Source organism: Trichomycterus rosablanca, chromosome 10, assembly GCF_030014385.1.
Source record: "Trichomycterus rosablanca isolate fTriRos1 chromosome 10, fTriRos1.hap1, whole genome shotgun sequence".
Taxonomy (NCBI): Eukaryota; Metazoa; Chordata; class Actinopteri; order Siluriformes; family Trichomycteridae; genus Trichomycterus; species Trichomycterus rosablanca.
Window position 1 is genome coordinate 30,293,601 of NC_085997.1, and position 21,520 is coordinate 30,315,120.

The 21,520-nt window shown below is 38.9% G+C and overlaps 1 protein-coding gene across 1 annotated transcript; it reads right to left on the reverse strand.

Moving 5' to 3' along the window:
- Positions 1–3,569: 3,569 nt before the first annotated feature.
- gna13a (guanine nucleotide binding protein (G protein), alpha 13a) lies at positions 3,570–15,712 on the reverse strand. Its single transcript, XM_063003114.1, has 4 exons — positions 15,404–15,712; positions 11,502–11,728; positions 9,212–9,262; positions 3,570–6,271 (listed from the first exon to the last, which is right to left on the reverse strand). Exons 1-4 carry the CDS (start codon positions 15,681–15,683, stop codon positions 5,699–5,701), a joined length of 1,131 nt encoding a protein of 376 aa, XP_062859184.1. The 5' UTR covers positions 15,684–15,712; the 3' UTR covers positions 3,570–5,698.
- Between the last annotated feature and the right edge of the window lie 5,808 nt (positions 15,713–21,520).

A 21,520-nucleotide genomic window follows, 5' to 3' on the forward strand; every position in this document is an offset into this window, starting at 1 on the left:
GCTGTGTGTAAAAATAAATAACATTTATTTTTTGCCATAAGCCAGCGCTGGGGGGATCTTACTAGGAATACTGGTTGTAACTTCTTGTTTATTAAAATGTAACCCCCCTTTTTCATCCTAAACCAAGTCAAGTCCAGTTTCCTCCTGTTGTTGCTGGCCACATCTTTTCAGCTGCATCACCTTCAGATATACACGCTAAGCTCTCCATTGCTAGTGCAGGCGCCTCAACCACACTGCTTATTCTTAAGATTATAAAGTACAGGGGTTGAACAAAATAACTGAAACACCTGTCATTTTAGTGTGGTAGGTTTCATGGCTAAATTGGACCAGTCTGGTGGCCAATCTTCATTAATTGCACATTGCACCAGTAAGAGCAGTGTGAAGTTTCAATTAGCAGGGTAAGAGCACAGTTTTGCTCAAAATATTGCAATGCACACAACATTATGGGTGACATACCAGAGTTCAAAATGTTGGTGCACGTCTTGCTGGCGCATCTGTGACCAAGACAGCAATCTTTGTGATGTATCAAGAGCCACGGTATCCAGGGTAATGTCAGCATACCACCAAGAAGGACAAACCACATCCAACAGGATTAACTGTGGACGCAAGAGGAAGCTGTCTGAAAGGGATGGTCGGGTGCTAACCCGGATTGTATCCAAAAAACATAAAACCACGGCTGCCCAAATCACGGCAGAATTGAATGTGCACCTCAACTCTCCTGTTTCCACCAGAACTGTCCGTCAGGAGCTCCACAGGGTCGATATACATGGCCGGGCTGCTATAGCCAAACCTTTGGTCACTCGTGCCAATGCCAAACGTCGGTTTCAATGGTGCAAGGAGCGCAAATCTTGGGCTGTGGACAATGTGAAACATGTATTGTTCTCTGATGAGTCCACCTTTACTGTTTTCCCCACATCCGGGAGAGTTACGGTGTGGAGAAGCCCCAAAGAAGCGTACCACCCAGACTGTTGCATGCCCAGAGTGAAGCATGGGGGTGGATCAGTGATGGTTTGGGCTGCCATATCATGGCATTCCCTTGGCCCAATACTTGTGCTAGATGGGCGCGTTACTGCCAAGGACTACCGAACCATTCTGGAGGACCATGTGCATCCAATGGCGGTGCCGTGTATCAGGATGACAATGCACCAATACACACAGCAAGACTGGTGAAAGATTGGTTTGATGAACATGAAAGTGAAGTTGAACATCTCCCATGGCCTGCACAGTCACCAGATCTAAATATTATTGAGCCACTTTGGGGTGTTTTGGAGAAGCGAGTCAGGAAACGTTTTCCTCCACCAGCATCACGTAGTGACCTGGCCACTATCCTGCAAGAAGAATGGCTTAAAATCCCTCTGACCACTGTGCAGGACTTGTATATGTAATTTCCAAGACGAATTGACGCTGTATTGGCCGCAAAAGGAGGCCCTACACCATACTAATAAATTATTGTGGTCTAAAACCAGGTGTTTCAGTTATTTTGTCCAACCCCTGTAAATAAAACATATTATTTGCATTATTTATTTATTGGGATTTTAATGTCATGTTTTACACTTTGGTTACATTCATGACAGAAATGGTAGTTACTCATTACACAAGGTTCATTATGTCACAAGTTTAATGTCAGACACAGTCATGGACAATTTAGTATCTCCAATATAACTCACTTGCATGCCTTTGGACTGTGGGAGGAAACCCAAACAGACACGGGGAGAACATGCAAACTCCACACAGAAAGGACCCAGACCACCCAACCTGGAGATCGGACCCAGGACGTTCTTGCTGTGAGGTGACAGTGCTACCCACTTAGCCACCGTGCCACCCTATTATTTGCATTAACATTTGTGAAACAATTTCTAGATGCATTTTTATTACAAGTGTGTAGCATATTGTATAGATGCAGTGTGGTAGTAAAATTAATGACAGTAGCTCATTTGTTGCTTTTCACACTTTCTTACCTCTCGCTACCTCATCCAGCAACTGAAAGTGCCCCCATGCCCGAAATTGACCAGATATTAATGGAATATTGGACAATAAGTGAATCAGATGCAGTAGTGTAAACATTTTTAAAGCTTTCTTACACTCTCTGATAAAAGGTTAGGGAAGATTCTTACAGTCCTCAGAGAAAAAAATAGCCTCTTACTGTGTGTGCCAACAATGTATCCTATTCACCTAATGAAGGGGCCAGTAAGAGTAAACAGTATTTAAAAACCCAGTCCTGCTGATGCACCTGATAGTGAGTTTTACTGGTATTACTACATTATGTAATTACCATGCTAGTGTCACTGCAGTGCTAAAATGTTCCAGCATCCAAACAACTAGCCTGTTTACATTAATGAGGCCAGTGGTAGCACAGTGGTTAAGATACCAAACTATCAGGTGGTTGCCAGTTGAAGCCCCACTGCTGCCAGATACCGCTATTGGAACCCTAAACAAGGACCTTAACTCTCAGTTGCTTAAACTGCAGTCATAATTGATAGTGGCTTCAGATAAAAGTGCCTGCAAAATGCCGCATGTGAATGAATTCAATTGTAAAGAGCAGACGTAAGCTACAGTTAGTAAATGTATATCCAGAAGTCAAGGCCAATGTGACTTTCCTGTAGTCACTCTGCTTAGATTTTAATGGGCAAGATGAAAAGCTTTTCTGATCACCACAGTGGTAAAGTGTGGATATTTGAGTGTGACTAGCCTTTTCATCTGCTCTAATTTTGGTTATTTTCCTCTGACCTCTCTCAACAAGATGTTTTCACTTGAAGAACTGCCACTTACTGGATGTGTTTCGGTTTTTCACAACATTATGGATTAGTTATATATAATTTTAACATCATGTTTTACACACTTTAGGTACATTCATAACAGAACAGGTAGTTCACTCAGTACACAAGATTCATCAGTTCAAGCCTTTAATGCCACAGTCATGGACAATTTTGTATCTCCAATTCACCTCACTACTACCACACGTATTTGGGTTGTGGGAAGAGACTGAAGCTTCTGAAGGAAACCCACATGGAAATAGGAACTACACACAATAGGGACCTGAAACGCTTCACTTAGAAATCGAACCCAGGACCTTCCTGCTGTGAGGCGACAGTGCTACCCACTGAGCCACAATGCCGCCCACATTATGGGTTAACTCTGAAACTGTGAGAAGTAAAACAGATCAGCAGCTTCTGAAATGCTCAACCCAGCTGGTCTGTACCACTAACCATGCCAAAGTAAAAAGGCATTCAGATTACAGTATTTCCCCATTTCTTATGTTTTATGTGAACATTAATTAAAGCTTTTGACCTGTGTCTGTGGTTTTATGCATTGCCGTGCTTCCACATGACTCATTAATATACTATAGTCAGACTTTGAGCACATGAATGAATTCCACATGAGCACAGGGAAACGAGGATTAAGCCCAAGGCACACCACCAGCAAATCCTGGTATGCCACTAAGTTGCACAACCACCGATCTGATCAAAGAGAGCTGGATCACCACATGCCCCCCTATTTTATAAACAAAATATTTATTTAAATTCTATATTTTAAAGTGCAAGGACAATAACAAAACAACAGTGTACATCTTTGTAAAATAGCTGGTTTAATGGACCGAAGACGTTACACAATTAAACTGAAAATGAAACTGATGCTGTACACAAAGTTCATAACTGGACTAAAGATTGACACAAAGTTGTTCAGGAAACATGAACAAAAAAAAACAATGCCAATCTTCAGGAAATCAGTTCACAAGCCAGATAATAAAAAAAAAAAAAAAAAACTGTCTTGTTCAATTTTTAAGGTTGAAACAATAGAGCATTTACCTTGTATAAAACCAGGAAGGCACTATAAAAAGTCATAATCTCAGTCATACATGACAAGTCAACTTAAGATATAAGCATATTCTTATAAGACATAAGAATTCTCTTCATCTTTGCTTAAAGCGGCAACTGAACTGAGAAAATCTACTGTGAAACAGACCTGAGATTAATTATATAATACACATGGTGTTCTTAAAGATGGCAGTTTAATGAAGTCAAATGTTTAAGTTTATGGTGGAATACTAACCAGAACAAACACCCACACACCACAAACACTATAAATTGACCAGTTGTGCCTTAAGCACAAAAGCTCAATTTGGCTGCTGTGGTGAATCTGGTTAATGCATATGTACACATATTTAGCTACGTTTTTGTGAATTACTTATACAGTATAAACCATTTTAAGAGGGTTCATACATATATATAGCTGGGTACACTCCACTTTATAGAAACAAGTGGGGGGAGGGGAGCTATGATTAAAACTATAGACAAGGGAACTATACAACACACTCTGTATTACAAAAACATTTAAGTCTTTTCCTTTGGATAAGGATAAAAGACAACAGCACAACATACACAGGTACCTTAACTGGATTACGACATTTCTCAGCATGATCCAAGTGCACTAATGTGGTATTTTTTTAAAGTTGGTTGTTAGAGGAATGGTTTAATCCTAAATTTGTCAATAATAGAAGGCCACTCACCACTATTAAGTGGCTATCATGCATATTTACAGCCCCTGAGTCTCAGCAGTTATTGTGCATATTGGAGTGCGAGTTATACACATTTGGAGTGGCATCGCTGAACATCTAGCACTTTGTTCTAAGGCACGTCCAGACCTGTTGTACAGGGTAGATGCTGAAAAAAAGCCTCAAAGAAAACCTGAAACGGTTCAGTCTGTATGTAAATAAAAACATATAATAAAACAAAACCCAAAACTAAACCTAACAAACACACCTGCTTAATGAGCCCAATATTGTTCAGCCTGAATTCACCGAAACCACAAAATACACACGGATAATCTTACATAACCTTCTCTCGGGAGTAACCAATGTGGGCTAATTCTTCTAAACACATTGTTCTCTCATTGTTAGTTCACGTTTTACTAGATCCTATGTCCATTTATATTATTAGACTGCTAGTTTAAGGAAAATAACATAGGAGTATGACAAAACAGGTAGCAGTTAGTTATATAAAATATGTTTGTAGGTTCTTCAGATTAGCACAACATAAAAGGAACATTAGTGATTTTTTTTTAAATGCTTGCTTAAAAAAAGTTCAGGCCCTTTCTCCAGGGTTTTCCCCAAATCCATAAGGATGCAAGCTATATTTTTATGCCTCCTTGTGCTAAATGACTGAATTGTGTCTGCCACTTTTTAAAATCCAGTTTTCTGGGCAGCCTAATCATAGGACTTAGCCTCATTTAGCAGAGCAGAGATTATCATGATACGGTCACTTCGACCCCCTAAAACTTGTTTTGACTGGAGAAATTAGTACGATGCTTCACATGATTTAGATATCACACAGGGATGTATACAAGCATAACTAAGTTAGGTTAGATCAAGCATGGAGGTATCTGACAGTTTAAAGAGACAAAACAGAAATGTAAAATAATAAAACATTAAAGTGAGGATGACAGCAGTACAGCTGGCAGAAGGGCGTGTCCTACACAAAAGCAGTAAAAGAAATGCAGGCTACTCAAGTGACTCCTCTAAATGGACTAAAAAGGACACTGAAATAAAAGGCAGTAAGTGATGTCTGGTGAAGTAGTCTTTATCTGCTAGTGGCAAAATCTGCCTGCTTTGCACAGGCGCCAATTTCAGGGCCTGAATCACTTGCTCTAGAACTAAAAACCTCATTAAAATGGAATGATATTAAGCATTAAGGCATGTCTCTCATTGTAACATGAGCTGCTTGAGATTTTCGTGCAAGATTGTGTCTTTGACATCCCGGAAGACAAGGCGGATGTTCTCCGTGTTAATGGCCGTGGTAAAGTGATGGTAGAAGGGTTTGGCCTGCTGCTCACGCCGCTTGCTGCGAAAGCATTCCACCAAGAATTTCTTAACCTCAATCAGATCATGGGGGTCGCCGCTGAAGTCGGGGAAATAGTCCTTGATAGACACAGTCTTAACCTTCTCTTCCAACAGGTCTGTCTTATTGAGAAAGAGAATGATGGAGGCCTTAGAAAACACTCGGTTGTTGACAATGGTGTCGAATATGTTAAGCGACTCCATAAGCCTATTGGTCTGACGGTCCTCCATGAGAACCTGATCAAACTCGCTAGATGATGCCAGGAAGAGAACAGACGTAACACAGTCAAAGCACTCGAACCATCGTCGGCGCTCTGACCGCTGCCCTCCCACATCCACCATTTTAAACGGAACATTCTTGATCTCAAAGTCATACTCGTGGATGCCCTTGGTTGGCTTCCGGGCAAGAAGTATGTCCTGTTGGCTTGGTAAGTAATCCTAACACAGACAAAAAGAAAGAAAAAAGAAATCAGTGTCTACATTATGTATTAAGGTCATTTTGTTCATACTGACAGAGTACAAAGTGAAAATGTTTATTTAACCTGGATATACTGTATATATACACTGATCAACCATAACATTAAAACCACCTCCTTGTTTCTGCACTCACTGTCCATTGTTAGTGTGTGTCGTTCTGGTATGAGTTGATCAGACACAGCAGCGCTGCTGGAGTTTTTAAATACCGTGTCCACTCACTTCCCACTCTATTAGACACTCCTACCTAGTTAGTCTACCCTGTAGATGTAAAGTCAGAGACGATCACTCATCTATTGCTGCTGTTTGAGTTGGTCATCTTCTAGACCTTCATCAGTGGTCACAGGACGCTGGCCATGGGACACCGTTGGCTGGATATTTTTGGTTGGTGGACTATTCTCAGTCCAGCAGTGACAGTGATGTGTTTAAAAACTCCACCAGCATTGCTGTGTTTTATCCACTCATACCAGCACAACACACACTAACACACCCCCACCACTGCAGTGTCACTGCAGTGCTGAGAATGATCCACCACCCAAATAATACCTGCTCTGTGGTGGTCCTGGGAGTCCTGACCATTAAAGAACAGCATGAAAGGGGGCTAATAAAGCATGCAGAGAAACAGATGTTCTACAGTTATTTGTAGGATTACAGTAATTGTAGAACTACAAAGTGCTTCTATATGGTGAGTGGAGCTGATAAAAGACAATGAGTGTAGAAACAAGGAGGTGGTTTTAATGTTATGGCTGATCGGTGTATATATGATTAGTGTTTCTATTTGTCCATTTATATTCTGTTTTTATTTTTGTTCCTGCCAGGAAGTTTAGGACTGCTCTTGTGTTTTATCGGTTAAGCGTTTTTTTTTTTAACAGTTTCAGGTATGTATAGCTGCTGTTTCTTTCTGGTGTATTTGGGGCATTCGATCAGAATATGCTTTATATAAAGTATTAGTGAGTGATTTTTATATGACCTATCCTAGATCTTGTTGTGTATAACTTGGTCCACTCGTCTTCCTTGATGCATTCTTGGCTTATGCAAATTTGTAAAATAAAGGCTTTATCCAAAAACTAATCAGAAAACTAATAAGTGGTTTCTAACCTTTTGCAGTCTACCACCCAACCACACGACTACTAAGATTCAAGATTCAACATTAAATAGACGATCATTTAAAAATGCAATTACAAAAACAATAATTTCTGTTGTTTATATTTGACAGTTCTCATTCAATAGCTAATAAATATTTTATAAGACCTTCATGGGACAAAAGTGGCCATCAAAGCCGACAGACTAAAGACAGTAAAGCTGCAAAAGAAATGAGAAATCTCAGGTCAGGATCCTCTGATAAAGCAATCAAGTATTTCTGTGTGAAAATTAAAATATAATTAAGCACCGGCTGGAGGCAGTTTTGACAGGGCTCCATCACTGAGATTCAAGTGAAATATTTGGTGCTGGAAATAGTTCTGCAGGTGCTCAATTAGTTTAGCAGCACTAGCTAGGAGTGTTTAATAGTGTTGAGGTCAGGGCTCTGTGCAAACCAGTGAAGTTCACTACACCAAACGCAGTCAATGTTTTTATGTAACCGAGTTGTGTGCGTGTCATGGAAAGGGCCTTCCCCAGACCGCTGCCACAGTGCACGAAAGATCATTCATTTTATACATCTGATAGTAATGGGTTTGGCTAAAACAACTCAACTCTATAACTAGGAGAGTTGTCCAGCTGCTTTTGGCCATGACCATGTTCAGCAGCCAACTCTATTTTTGTCAACAGTCTATGCTGCTAATTTTCTTTTGAATTTGGTAAAATTTGGTAAACTTCTTAAGTCAATAGTCAAAAATATGTTAATTGTTTTAGCACAAAGCAAACAGGCAGACTAGATAACGACAAATAAACAAGCTTGCAAGTTTCCAGATAGTTTTTAAATCCCCTAATAATTTAGACATCACATGACTGAGCTAAAATGTGTAGCTTGAAGAGTAACGTCACTACTAAGCCTAAACGGCATGCTATCTAAATCATTTCTCATCAGAGTACTCTGCAAGCCTTTATTTAAATGGAAAATGTTACTTTAATGCTTGAATTTACTTTGCCCACAAACTACGAATATACACCGATAAGGCATAACATTATGACCACCTCCTTGTTTCTACACTCACTGTCCATTTTATCAGCTCCACTTTGTAGTTCTACAATTACTGACTGTATTCCATCTGTTTTTTGTTTTTTTTACATACTTTTTAAGCCTGCTTTCACCCTGTTCTTCAATGGTCAGGACCCCCCACAGGACCACCACAGAGTAGGTATTATTTAGGTGGTGGATCATTCTCAGCAGCGCTGATGGAGTTTTTAAACACCTCACAGTCACTGTTGGACTGAGAATAGTCCACCAACCAAAAATATCCAGCCCATGAGCAGCACCCTGTGACCACTGATGAAGGTCTAGAAGATGACCAACTCAAACAGCAGCAATAGATGAGCGATCGTCTCTGACTTTACATCTACAAGGTGGACCAACTAGGTAGGAGTGTCTAATAGAGTGGACAGTGAGGGGACACAGTATTTAAAAACTCCAGCAGCGCTGCTGTGTCTGATCCACTCATACCAGCACAACACACACTAACACACCACCACCATGTCAGTGTCACTGCAGTGCTAAGAATGATCCACAACCCAAATAATACCTGCTCTGTGGTGATCCTGACCATTAAAGAACAGGGTGAAAGGGGCTATATGGTAAGTGAAGCTGATAACATGGACAGTGAGTGTAGAAACAAGGAGGTGGTTTTAATGTTATGGCTGATCGGTGTACATTTAGAACTGACAGTCAACAGTAAAGAACCTTCACAATTAAATTTAGTTTAACATCAGTGCATTTTGAAAATAAATAAATAAATAATTAGGATTTACCGGCTCCCCGATTTTATCCAAACTGTCCAGGAAATATTTCACTGATTCACCCTAAAGAAAGAGAAAAAAATAAATATACAAATTAACCATCACTGCAATTCTCAGGCATTAATGTATATCTGATTCCACATGAACTACAGCAGTAGCACCACACTCTAATGTTAATCAGATTAAGCTAGAAGTTCTGAAAACACTTGTGACCTGCACTTTAATACTTTAGGCCTATTATTCCTATACATAATGCATGCCTGTGACCAGTGAGACAGCCTTTGGTAACTGTTGCAGCCTGGCTATTAAAAACAGTACTGAATCCATGCATTCCTAATCTACATAATATTTAGTAATGACATTTCAATACCATTTAATTCAACCTTAAATTAATCACAATATTTGCTGGAAACAGAATGCAGCTGACTAAGGTAGTTCAGGCTGATTCTGATTAGCTCTGGCATATCAAGTGTGACCCTTGGTCCTAAATGTTAAAGCCCCAATCATAATCCCCAAGTTTTTTAACCCAACCCCTCATTCCTACATTGTCCACAAAATAACAGCCCTGTTTCGATAACCCATTATTGATCAGTTACTGTAATATTGTGCAAGTTCATCAACATATGTAATTCAGCTAAAAGGTTGCGTATACACTTATTCTGCCCTAAACATCTGATACTGTGACAGCCAACAAGACAAGTGCAACATTTAGTTAGTTTAGTTAACTTTAACCTAAGTTAACATTAACCTTCACGACTCTAACTATATATTTATATAGGAAAACAAAAAAAGGAACAGAAAAACATTGTGACCACATTACAAAGGTATCAATTTCTGTATTAGTATCACTAAGTGTGGATTTTTGAGATGGAAAAAAAAAAAAATATGGGAGAAAAAGACCAATTCGCTCTGATCTGATCATTTGTTGTGCACCTATTGTTAGGAGAACAGATTAGTGTTGAGGCGAGAATGAAATAACACTGATGAGTTTTTTCAGTTTAGGTAGGGGAATTAAAGAAATAAGCCAATAACATGTGCTAATAATTACTGCTCTGTGTGGAAGACCTACAGCTGATTGCATATGAAGTGTGTGACGCGCTTGACTAAGGGCTATTAAAAGATAATTCCACACCTAACTAGTAGTGAGTGATTAAAAACAAATCCACTTACTTATACAGTATAAAGCCCAACAAACTATACAAGCATCCTGGGTGTAAATGGCACTTTAAGGTGCAGATGTGGCTTGCTCATTTTTAAATCCTCAAATGTCAATATATTGCAATAATTGGTACACAATTGTTTAAAAAAATAATAAAAAAATCATTTTTATGTCCAAGAATGAAGGGTTGGCTAGAAAACTTGGGGATTATGGTTGGAGCTTTACCATTCAAGACCAAGGGTCACACTTGATATGCCAGAGCTAATCAGAATCAGCCTGAACTACCTTAGTTAGCACTTTGTTTGCACTTTTTTTCTATTCCAGTGAATATTGCGATTAATTTAAGGTTGAATTAAATACTAAACAGCCTAGAAAAACTTTACATTTTAACTGTTCTGAAAATTTCTAAGACCTGTATATAAAAAATTATGTGTCAGCACAGAGATTCTGAACTCCTCGGTTTGAAACTCTGTGTTGCCATCGGTCGGCTGGGCATCATCTGGCGGGCATAATTGGCAGTGCCTGCAGCAGGTACTAATTGGCCACCGTATCTGCAAGGTGAGGACCAGACTAAGTGGATGGGTGGCACTTCATATGCTGTGTAAGGACCCTGATTGGCAAAAGAGACACCTGTGCAGAGGAGGGCTGTGCATGTGTCGGAAGAGGCGTGTACAGCGACGTGCTCTCCTCGCATGCAATCGGGTATCTCTCAGCAGCGGAAGCCAAAATTGAGTGCGCTAAATCGGGAGGAAAATGCATTTAAAAAAAAAAAAAAAAAAAAAAAAAAAAAAAAAAAAAAAAAAAAAAAAAAAAAAAAAAAAAAAAAAAAACACAGAGCACAGAGAATGCAGAATAAAATTTTTTATTGCAATCAACTGTAAGTTAATAATAAGCTAAAAGAAAAAAAAAAGAAAAAAAAAAAAAACTGACAACCTTCAAACAGTCACTGACTAACTTTGCATTAACCATCTATGATATCACAGAGGGCTGCAATATGTAAATTTATATGAGCAGAACAATCTCACACCCTCCAGTTTTGTGGTCTTGCAAATGTTGCAATCACATACTGCAACATCTGAAAACTGTTTCATTTTACATAACACAAACAATGTGTTTTACTGTAATGCATATAAAAAACCTCACCAGCTGAAACTCTCGTCTTCGGTCATAGGCACTTTGGACACCGCTGTCTGCCCACAGCGAGCGAATGGATGGCATATAATGCAGGAAGACTTTGGTCTCTACGTTTCCTTGGGCCATCATGGCAGAGCGGGTGTCAATGGCCATCAGGGTCTCTCCATGGTTCTGGTTTGAGGGGTCTCCCCACGGAATATGCAGTTTCTCTCTGGCATCAACCAGCACTCGGATTCCTAAACACAAACACATTTCAGGAACATAAGAGCGGCACTTGGTAAAGCTAGCATAAAACAGGACTAGATACATGATCATGCAAGCTTTTTTTCCTCCCCATTTAGTGCATCCAATTGGTCTTCCGCTGCTGACAGACTCCAGATTTGCATCCAAGGAGAGCACGCCGCTGCCCACGCCTTCTTTACACGTGCACAGCCCTCCTCTTCTTGCCCCTGCATTCTGCACAGGCGTCTCTTCCGCCAATCAGGGTCCTTACACAGCGTATGAAGAGCCACCCACCCACATATAGTCCGATCCCCACCCTGCAGATACAATGGTCAATTAGTATCTGCTGCAGGTATTGCCAATTATGCCCGCCAGATGGCGCCCAGCCGACCGGTGGCAACACCGAGCCTCAAACCGAGGAGTTCAGAAACTTGGTGCTGGTGGCACATGCAAGCTTTAACTAGGGCTGCACAAATCATCATATTGTATAGTGTGATCAGAATTTTTGGCTCGTTTAATGATTTAAAAAAAGGAAAACAACTGTATTGGGTGTTTTGAGAAAATTAGTTTACATTAACTTTCAATTGATGTAACGAAGCACAGTTTATATTTATCATTGTTTTTTTTTCTACAGAGTTAGCAAGTTTAATCAAAGAAACAGAAGAATAACTAGACCTTACAAACCAGAACCATTGTAAAATTTCACATTCAAATTGCCGTTTTCCATAGTGAAATGTAGATATCAAAGCAACATCCAATGTCCATGTTTATCTAAAAATGACTGGGGACTAAACTGAAGCGTATGAATAACAGTGTCAGCATTTTCTAAAAACATGAACTATTTTTAAAACAGTGTTCCACACAAAGAATTGTGAACCAATCAGTTAAAAATGCAGTCAATACTCTGCCACCAATATTGGACAATTGGACCAGTTACACCTGGTTAACAGTAAAATTGTTCATAAGGTTTTAGTAGTCAAAACAAGAACTAGTACAACTTTACAATTTGCTGTACCAATTCAATACCACAAAATTATGTCAATAATATTTTAATTAATTACTACATATTTATATATACAATATTTCAACTATACTCAAACGTCAGCATGTAGCCTCGCAGCTTTTTAAAACATAGTTGGGAATAATATTTTAAAGCAAAAAATGTATGGTGTTAGCATATAGCAGGCAGCAATTACCAGTGGTATAATTTTATGCTTATTAACTAAACTAACTTAAAATTAGGTGGTCACTTACTTAAGACTCTTGCACAGAAATGTAAGAAAAGGGAAACTAGAAATGCTACAACAGCAGAGATTCCTGAGTCACTTGGTGTCAGTTAGTAAGTACTGTGGTACAGATAAGTCATAAAAAAAGAATTCATGTTTTTTCCAAGCTAGGTATTGTTACGCTGGTGCCTTGTTAATCCTTTAAACAGACAGTGTTTAGGATGTTGTAGCTCACGTCTTGACCAGGTATAAATTAAACTGGTCATATTCTGTTTACACTCGCTACATACTAAATTCCAAGATTGACTGCAGTGTCGATTCAATCACTTTTAAAACCTTAATGGTTCAGCTCCGGGATATCTTACTGATCTCCTAATGCAGTATAGCCCATGTTGTAGCTCATGCCTTGACCAGGTATAAATTAAACTGGCCATATTCTGTTTACACTCTCTACATACTAAATTCCAAACTGACTGCAGTGCCTATTCAGTAGCTTTTAAAATCCTTAATTGGTTCAGCTCCGGGATATCTTACTAATGTCCTAAAGCAGTATAGCCCATCTCATCCACTTTGGCAAGATGATGCAGGCTGTCCATTAATCTGAGATCAGTGCCAGTTGCCACTGTTAGATGTTATTAATGGTGTTGGACCTAAACACTGGAACATGGTGTACCAGTGAATGTCAAAATATAAGCTCCGTTCAAGATCAATGTAGTATTTATTTATTAGGATTTTAACATCAAATTTTACACACTGGTCACATTCATGACAGAAACGGTAGTTACTCGTTACACATGATTTATTAGTTCAAGTTTAATGCCAAACACGGTCATGGACAATTTTGTATCTCTAATTCACCTCACTTGCACGTCTTTGGACTGTGGGAGGAAACCGGAGCTACCGCAGGAAACCCACACTGAACATGCAAACTCGGATAAATGTAGAATTAATTCATTGTGGTAATTTTAAAAATAGTAATTGAATGTAGATGCTTAATCATTAACATACTTCATCATAAATGATGCTAATTATAATACTAGTGTATGTGTGTATATTGAACTTATCAGATTAAAACCATTTCCGTTCACTTAAAATGACTCAAAAAAGGAAAAATTGTTCGGAAATGGATATGATATACTAATATAATTTAAAGTAAAATAAATAATGATAATTTAAGCTGTCATTTAGCAGCACTAGCTTTATAGCACTAGTTTATCAAAACATGAGGCTTAGTTATCCAGTTCATGCAAAACAATACATGCTGACAATTTTGTATCTCCAATTCACCTCACTTGCACGTCTTTGGACTGTGGGAGGAAACCGGAGCTACCGCAGGAAACCCACACTGAACATGCAAACTCGGATAAATGTAGAATGAATTCATTGTGGTAATTTTAAAAATAGTAATTGAATGTAGATGCTTAATCATTAACATGCTTCATCATAAACAATGCTCATTATAATACTGGTGTATATACATTTAACTTATCGGATTAAAACCATTTCTGTTCACTTAAAATGACTCAGGAAAGTAAAAAAATTTTCCGAAATGGATATGATATACTAATATAATATTAAAATAAAGTAAATGATGATAATTTAAGCCGTCATTTAACAGCACTAGCTTTATAACACTTATTTCATGTAGGGTATCAAAACATGAGGCTTAATTAACCAGTTCATGCAAGACAATACACGCTGACAATTTTGTATCTCCAATTCACCTCACTTGCACGTCTTTGGACTGTGGGAGGAAACCGGAGCTCCCGGAGGAAACCCACACTGAACATGCAAACTCGGATAAATGTAGAATTAATTCATTGTGGTAATTTTAAAAATAGTAATTGAATGTAGATGCTTAATCATTAACATGCTTCATCATAAATGATGCTAATTATAATACTAGTGTATGTGTGTATATTGAACTTATCAGATTAAAACCATTTCTGTTCACTTAAAATGACTCCGGAAAGTAAAAAATTGTTCGGAAATGGATATGATATACTAATATAATTTAAAGTAAATTAAACAATGATAATTTAGCAGCACTAGCTTTAAAGCACTTATTTTATCTAGAGTATCAAAACATGAGGCTTAGCTAACCAGTTCACGCAAAACAATACACGCTGACAATTTTGTCAACCCAAGCCCGAGCTAAACACACCCCGTCCAGCCACTTTATCGTCGTTCATTCGATAAATGTGAATCTATTTAGAGATTGAAAACAGAAGTAGCTGGGTTAAACAGGCTGAGTTTGTTGGTTTTGTGCGGCAGTACAAGGCGTGGCGCGCAGCCTGAGCCACTGAAGCTACTGCAGCTAATTCCACTTCACACCGCTTTTGTGCGCGTGCACGCGAAACTTATCGCGAAACTTCGCCACGCCAAATCACTTTCACTTTAAATAAGCGAAGGACGCAGAGTTAGCGCAAATCTCCACGCTTCAGTGGGGTGAAACAGCTGTACCTTTGATAACATTGGTGTAGATGGTAGCCCGGAACTCCTCTCTGGCCCGCTGATCGAAGTCCTGTCCGTGAATTATGCGCATTTGCTTGAGGAAAGTTGACTTGCCGCTTTCGCCTGCTCCGAGAAGTAATATCTTCACCAGGCGCTTCACGTACGTTTTCTCCCGAGAAATGCATCTGTCGATCTCTTTCGATTTCCTCTGCTGCTCGATTTCGTTGTTTGAGAGGAGACAACTGGGGATACAAACTACCGCCGTCCGGGAGGGCAGGAAATCAGCCATTTTTGTACTAACAACTTCATGGAGCCATCGCTCACGAGGGCGCGCTCAGTGCGCGTTCACAAACCCTGGGCGGTGACTCCCTCCCTGCGCTCTGACTTGTTCAAAACACTCTATTTCATAGGTTTACAACTCCACTCTTTTAAATATATACTTATATATATATATTTTAAAAAAATTATTTAATTAAATCTACACACTTTCGTTTTAAACCTGCACACAGAGTTAGATTAAGTTACTTATCATGTTAATAGATAAGTGCAAGACATTTAGAAGATAAAGGATCTATCAGACATGCGCACTGATTTGTTTCAACTTCCTGCGCTCTTTAAGTCCTTCCTCACTGCAAACTACAGGCCTACACTGCAACTACACTGTGTTAAACCTTCCTTTATTTACAAAAAGTGGTCCAAATTCATTTTATTTAGTGGACTGCACTGGCACAATAATTAAATTTCACTATTTGCGTCATTATTTGGGTCATTTCATTTATTTCAATGTACTTTGATGGCACTATTTTTTATTTATTGTGCTTTATTGACATGATAACCGAAATAGCATTGGCATTTCTTGGCACAATGGAAAAAATAATGATATTAATGAAATGAAAATAAACCACCCAATGTACTAATCTATTCTCTGTCTAAACATTTGGACTGTACTAGAAAAGGTCAAGTCAATTTTTTAATCTAAAACATTTGGTTGAACTCATTGGTAAAGTGGGGACGGCATGGTGGCTCGGTGGGTAGCACTGTCGCCTCACAGCAATAAGGTCCTGGGTTCGATTCCCAGGTGGGGCGGTCTGGGTCCTTTCTGTGTGGGGTTTGCATGTTCTCCCCATGTCTGCGTGGGTCCCTTCTGGGAGCTCCGGTTTCCTCCCACAGTTCAAAAACATGCAAGTGAGATGACTTGGAGATACAAAATTGTCCCTGACTGTGTCTGATATTAAATCATGTGAACTACTTTTTCTGTCATGAATGTAACCAAAGTGTGTAAAACATGATGTTAAAATTCTAATAAATGAAGAATAATAATAATAATTAAATTAGAATGACCCACCCAATGTACTAATCTATACCCTGTCTAAACATTTGGACTGTACTGTTCACAAACCCTGGGCGGTGACTCCCTCCCTGCGCTCTGACTTGTTCAAAACACTCTAAGATTTACAACTCCACTCTTTTAAATATATACAGTACTTATATATTTTTACAGTACTTATATATTAAAAAACTATTAACTAAATCTACACACTTTTATTTTAAAACTGCACACAGAGTTAGATTAAGTTACTTATCATGTTAATAGATAAGTGCAAGACATTTAGAAGATAAAGGATCTATCAGACATGCGCACTGATTTGTTTCAACTTCCTGCGCTCTTTAAGTCCTTCCTCACTGCAAACTACAGGCCTACACTGCAACTACACTGTGTTAAACCTTCCTTTATTTACAAAAAGTGGTCCAAATTCATTTTATTTAGTGGACTGCACTGGCACAATAATTAAATTTCACTATTTGCGTCATTATTTGGGTCATTTCATTTATTTCAATGTACTTTGATGGCACTATTTTTTATTTATTGTGCTTTATTGACATGATAACCGAAATAGCATTGGCATTTCTTGGCACAATGGAAAAAATAATGATATTAATGAAATGAAAATAAACCACCCAATGTACTAATCTATTCTCTGTCTAAACATTTGGACTGTACTAGAAAAGGTCAAGTCAATTTTTTAATCTAAAACATTTGGTTGAACTCATTGGTAAAGTGGGGACGGCATGGTGGCTCGGTGGGTAGCACTGTCGCCTCACAGCAATAAGGTCCTGGGTTCAATTCCCAGGTGGGGCGGTCTGGGTCCTTTCTGTGTGGGGTTTGCATGTTCTCCCCATGTCTGCATGGGTCCCTTCTGGGAGCTCCGGTTTCCTCCCACAGTTCAAAAACATGCAAGTGAGATGACTTGGAGATACAAAATTGTCCCTGACTGTGTCTGATATTAAATCATGTGAACTACTTTTTCTGTCATGAATGTAACCAAAGTGTGTAAAACATGATGTTAAAATTCTAATAAATGAAGAATAATAATAATAATTAAATTAGAATGACCCACCCAATGTACTAATCTATACCCTGTCTAAACATTTGGACTGTACTGTTCACAAACCCTGGGCGGTGACTCCCTCCCTGCGCTCTGACTTGTTCAAAACACTCTAAGATTTACAACTCCACTCTTTTAAATATATACAGTACTTATATATTTTTACAGTACTTATATATTAAAAAACTATTAACTAAATCTACACACTTTTATTTTAAAACTGCACACAGAGTTAGATTAAGTTACTTATCATGTTAATAGATAAGTGCAAGACATTTAGAAGATAAAGGATCTATCAGACATGCGCACTGATTTGTTTCAACTTCCTGCGCTCTTTAAGTCCTTCCTCACTGCAAACTACAGGCCTACACTGCAACTACACTGTGTTAAACCTTCCTTTATTTCAAACTGCTTTGCTGGCAACTAAAGAACTGTTGTTTACAAAAAGTGGTCCAAATTCATTTTATTTAGTGGACTGCACTGGCACAATAATTAAAGTACATTATTTGCGTCATTATTTGAGTCATTTAATTCATTTCAATGAACTTTGATGGCACTATTTTTTATTTATTGTGCTTTATTGACATAGTAGTGGTACTGTACTAAAAAATTCAAGTTAATTCCAATCGAAAAAAATTGCTTGAACTTGTCAGTAAAGTGGACAAAGATCCAACCAGTTTTGGAAATCTGTTGATGAGAAATGTAGCTGAACCACCCAATCAAATATTATGTGTATATATATATACAGTATATATATATATATATATATATATATATATATATATATATATATATATATATACAGTGTATCACAAAAGTGAGTACACCCCTCACATTTCTGCAAATATTTCATTATATCTTTTCATGGGACAACACTATAGACATGAAACTTGGATATAACTTAGAGTAGTCAGTGTACAGCTTGTATAGCAGTGTAGATTTACTGTCTTCTGAAAATAACTCAACACACAGCCATTAATGTCTAAATAGCTGGCAACATAAGTGAGTACACCCCACAGTGAACATGTCCAAATTGTGCCCAAATGTGTCAATATTTTGTGTGACCACCATTATTATCCAGCACTGCCTTAACCCTCCTGGGCATGGAATTCACCAGAGCTGCACAGGTTGCTACTGGAATCCTCTTCCACTCCTCCATGATGACATCACGGAGCTGGTGGATGTTAGACACCTTGAACTCCTCCACCTTCCACTTGAGGATGCGCCACAGGTGCTCAATTGGGTTTAGTCCATCACCTTTACCTTCAGCTTCCTCAGCAAGGCAGTTGTCATCTTGGAGGTTGTGTTTGGGGTCGTTATCCTGTTGGAAAACTGCCATGAGGCCCAGTTTTCGAAGGGAGGGGATCATGCTCTGTTTCAGAATGTCACAGTACATGTTGGAATTCATGTTTCCCTCAATGAACTGCAGCTCCCCAGTGCCAGCAACACTCATGCCGCCCAAGACCATGGTGCTACCACCACCATGCTTGACTGTAGGCAAGATACAGTTGTCTTGGTACTTCTCACCAGGGCGCCGTCACACATGCTGGACACCATCTGAGCCAAACAAGTTTATCTTGGTCTCGTCAGACCACAGGGCATTCCAGTAATCCATGTTCTTGGACTGCTTGTCTTCAGCCAACTGTTTGCGGGCTTTCTTGTGCGTCAGCTTCCTTCTGGGATGACGACCATGCAGACCGAGTTGATGCAGTGTGCGGCGTATGGTCTGAGCACTGACAGGCTGATCTCCCACGTCTTCAACCTCTGCAGCAATGCTGGCAGCACTCATGTGTCTATTTTTTAAAGCCAACCTCTGGATATGACGCCGAACACGTGGACTCAACTTCTTTGGTCGACCCTGGCGAAGCCTGTTCCGAGTGGAACCTGTCCTGGAAAACCGCTGTATGACCTTGGCCACCATGCTGTAGCTCAGTTTCAGGGTGTTAGCAATCTTCTTATAGCCCAGGCCATCTTTGTGGAGAGCAACAATTCTATTTCTCACATCCTCAGAGAGTTCTTTGCCATGAGGTGCCATGTTGAATATCCAGTGGCCATTATGAGAGAATTGTACCCAAAACACCAAATTTAACAGCCCTGCTCCCCATTTACACCTGGGACCTTGACACATGACACCAGGGAGGGACAACGACACATTTGGGCACAATTTGGACATGTTCACTGTGGGGTGTACTCACTTATGTTGCCAGCTATTTAGACATTAATGGCTGTGTATTAAGTTATTTTCAGAAGACAGTAAATCTACACTGCTATACAAGTTGTACACTGACTACTCTAAGTTATATCCAAGTTTCATGTCTATAGTGTTGTCCCATGAAAAGATATAATGAAATATTTGCAGAAATGTGAGGGGTGTACTCACTTTTGTGATACACTGTATATATATATATATATATATACACCGATCAGCCATAACATTACAACCACCTCCTTGTTTCTACACACACTGTACATTTTATCAGCTCCACTTACCATATAGGAGCACTTTGTAGTTCTACAATTACTGACTGTAGTCCATCTGTTTCTTTGCTTGCTCTGTTAGCCCCCTTTCATGCTGTTCTTCAATGGTCAGGACTCTCCCAGGACCACAACAGAGTAGGTATTATTTGGGTGGTAGGTCATTCTCAGCACAGCAGTGACACTGACATGGTGGTGGTGTGTTAATGTGTGTTGTGTTGTTTTTGACACTAACACACTATATGGCCAAAAGATATGTGGACATCATTTCCTAATATTGAGTGCAAGAGTATTTGCCACATTGCTATTGTTAATAGATGTACTGTATATCAGGTTAACCCATCTACCCAAACTACTCAATATCAGGTAATATCAGAACACACTGTAGTGACCAGTTCATGGGTAAAAATGATTCCTAATGCTCCCTGAACCATGCACTCTTTCCCATTTTGAGCTTAAATAATCCTGGCTTTGTCGTCTTGGAGTATGCTCATGACAGCAGGGAAGAAAAAAATCAATAGATAAAATAACAGGTCAATCAGTTCTCTCAGGTAGTCAGCTGACATTTTATTACTGCATATCAGTGCCGAGCCTACCCTGACTCAGCTGAAGAAAGCAGTGCATGGACATAAACGAACAATGTATTAAAGTAGTAACTTAATGAAGGCGCCTATAATTACACCACACTGAGGTAAAGGACATATCAAAATACAGTAGTTAAGTCAGTCATTGCTGCTGTTTCCTTTGGATTTTTTGTTTTTTTCCCAGTTTTAAAAATGAAGGTGGATTGGCTGTTAAACCCTAAATGAAAACCCAAATCAATATGTGAATGTGTGATGCCCGGAGTTTGACTGGAGCTGCAACTCTGTGAATTAATGTTGATCTAAGTGACATAAAGACAGTAGTGATGAGATGGAACTTTCTTTTGAGCCATTCTAATATAGACATATATTTATTTGTTGTCTTGTTATATATTGTATATATTCTTAAGTTTCATATCACAGACTGAAAATTGGAAATCCTTTAAGATTTTCAGGTGGAAAGCAGAATATATTTTATGTCTAAGTATATAAGTATGACGAATTGCCCAAATGCTGAAGTAGCAGAGCATTCCCACACCCTTACACTAAAACCACCATGTTTGACTGTAGATTTTTCACAGTTTCAGTCTTATTGTATTTCACTGGACTCCCAGAACCTTTGATCTTTGTGAACCATTATATTTTTTAATAACTGTCTTTCCCATCTATGTAAGAATTTTATT

What these genes read in the sequence shown, in the direction of transcription:
- gna13a (XM_063003114.1), bottom strand. Translation starts at nt 15,683, where the DNA reads ATGGCTGATTTCCTGCCCTCCCGGACGGCGGTAGTTTGTATCCCCAGT. An exon ending in CTACACCAATGTTATCAAAG is followed by an intron (nt 11,729 to 15,403) that starts GTACAGCTGTTT and finishes GTTTGTGTTTAG; the next exon opens with GAATCCGAGTGCTGGTTGAT. An exon ending in TGGATAAAATCGGGGAGCCG is followed by an intron (nt 6,272 to 9,211) that starts GTAAATCCTAAT and finishes TGTCTGTGTTAG; the next exon opens with GATTACTTACCAAGCCAACA.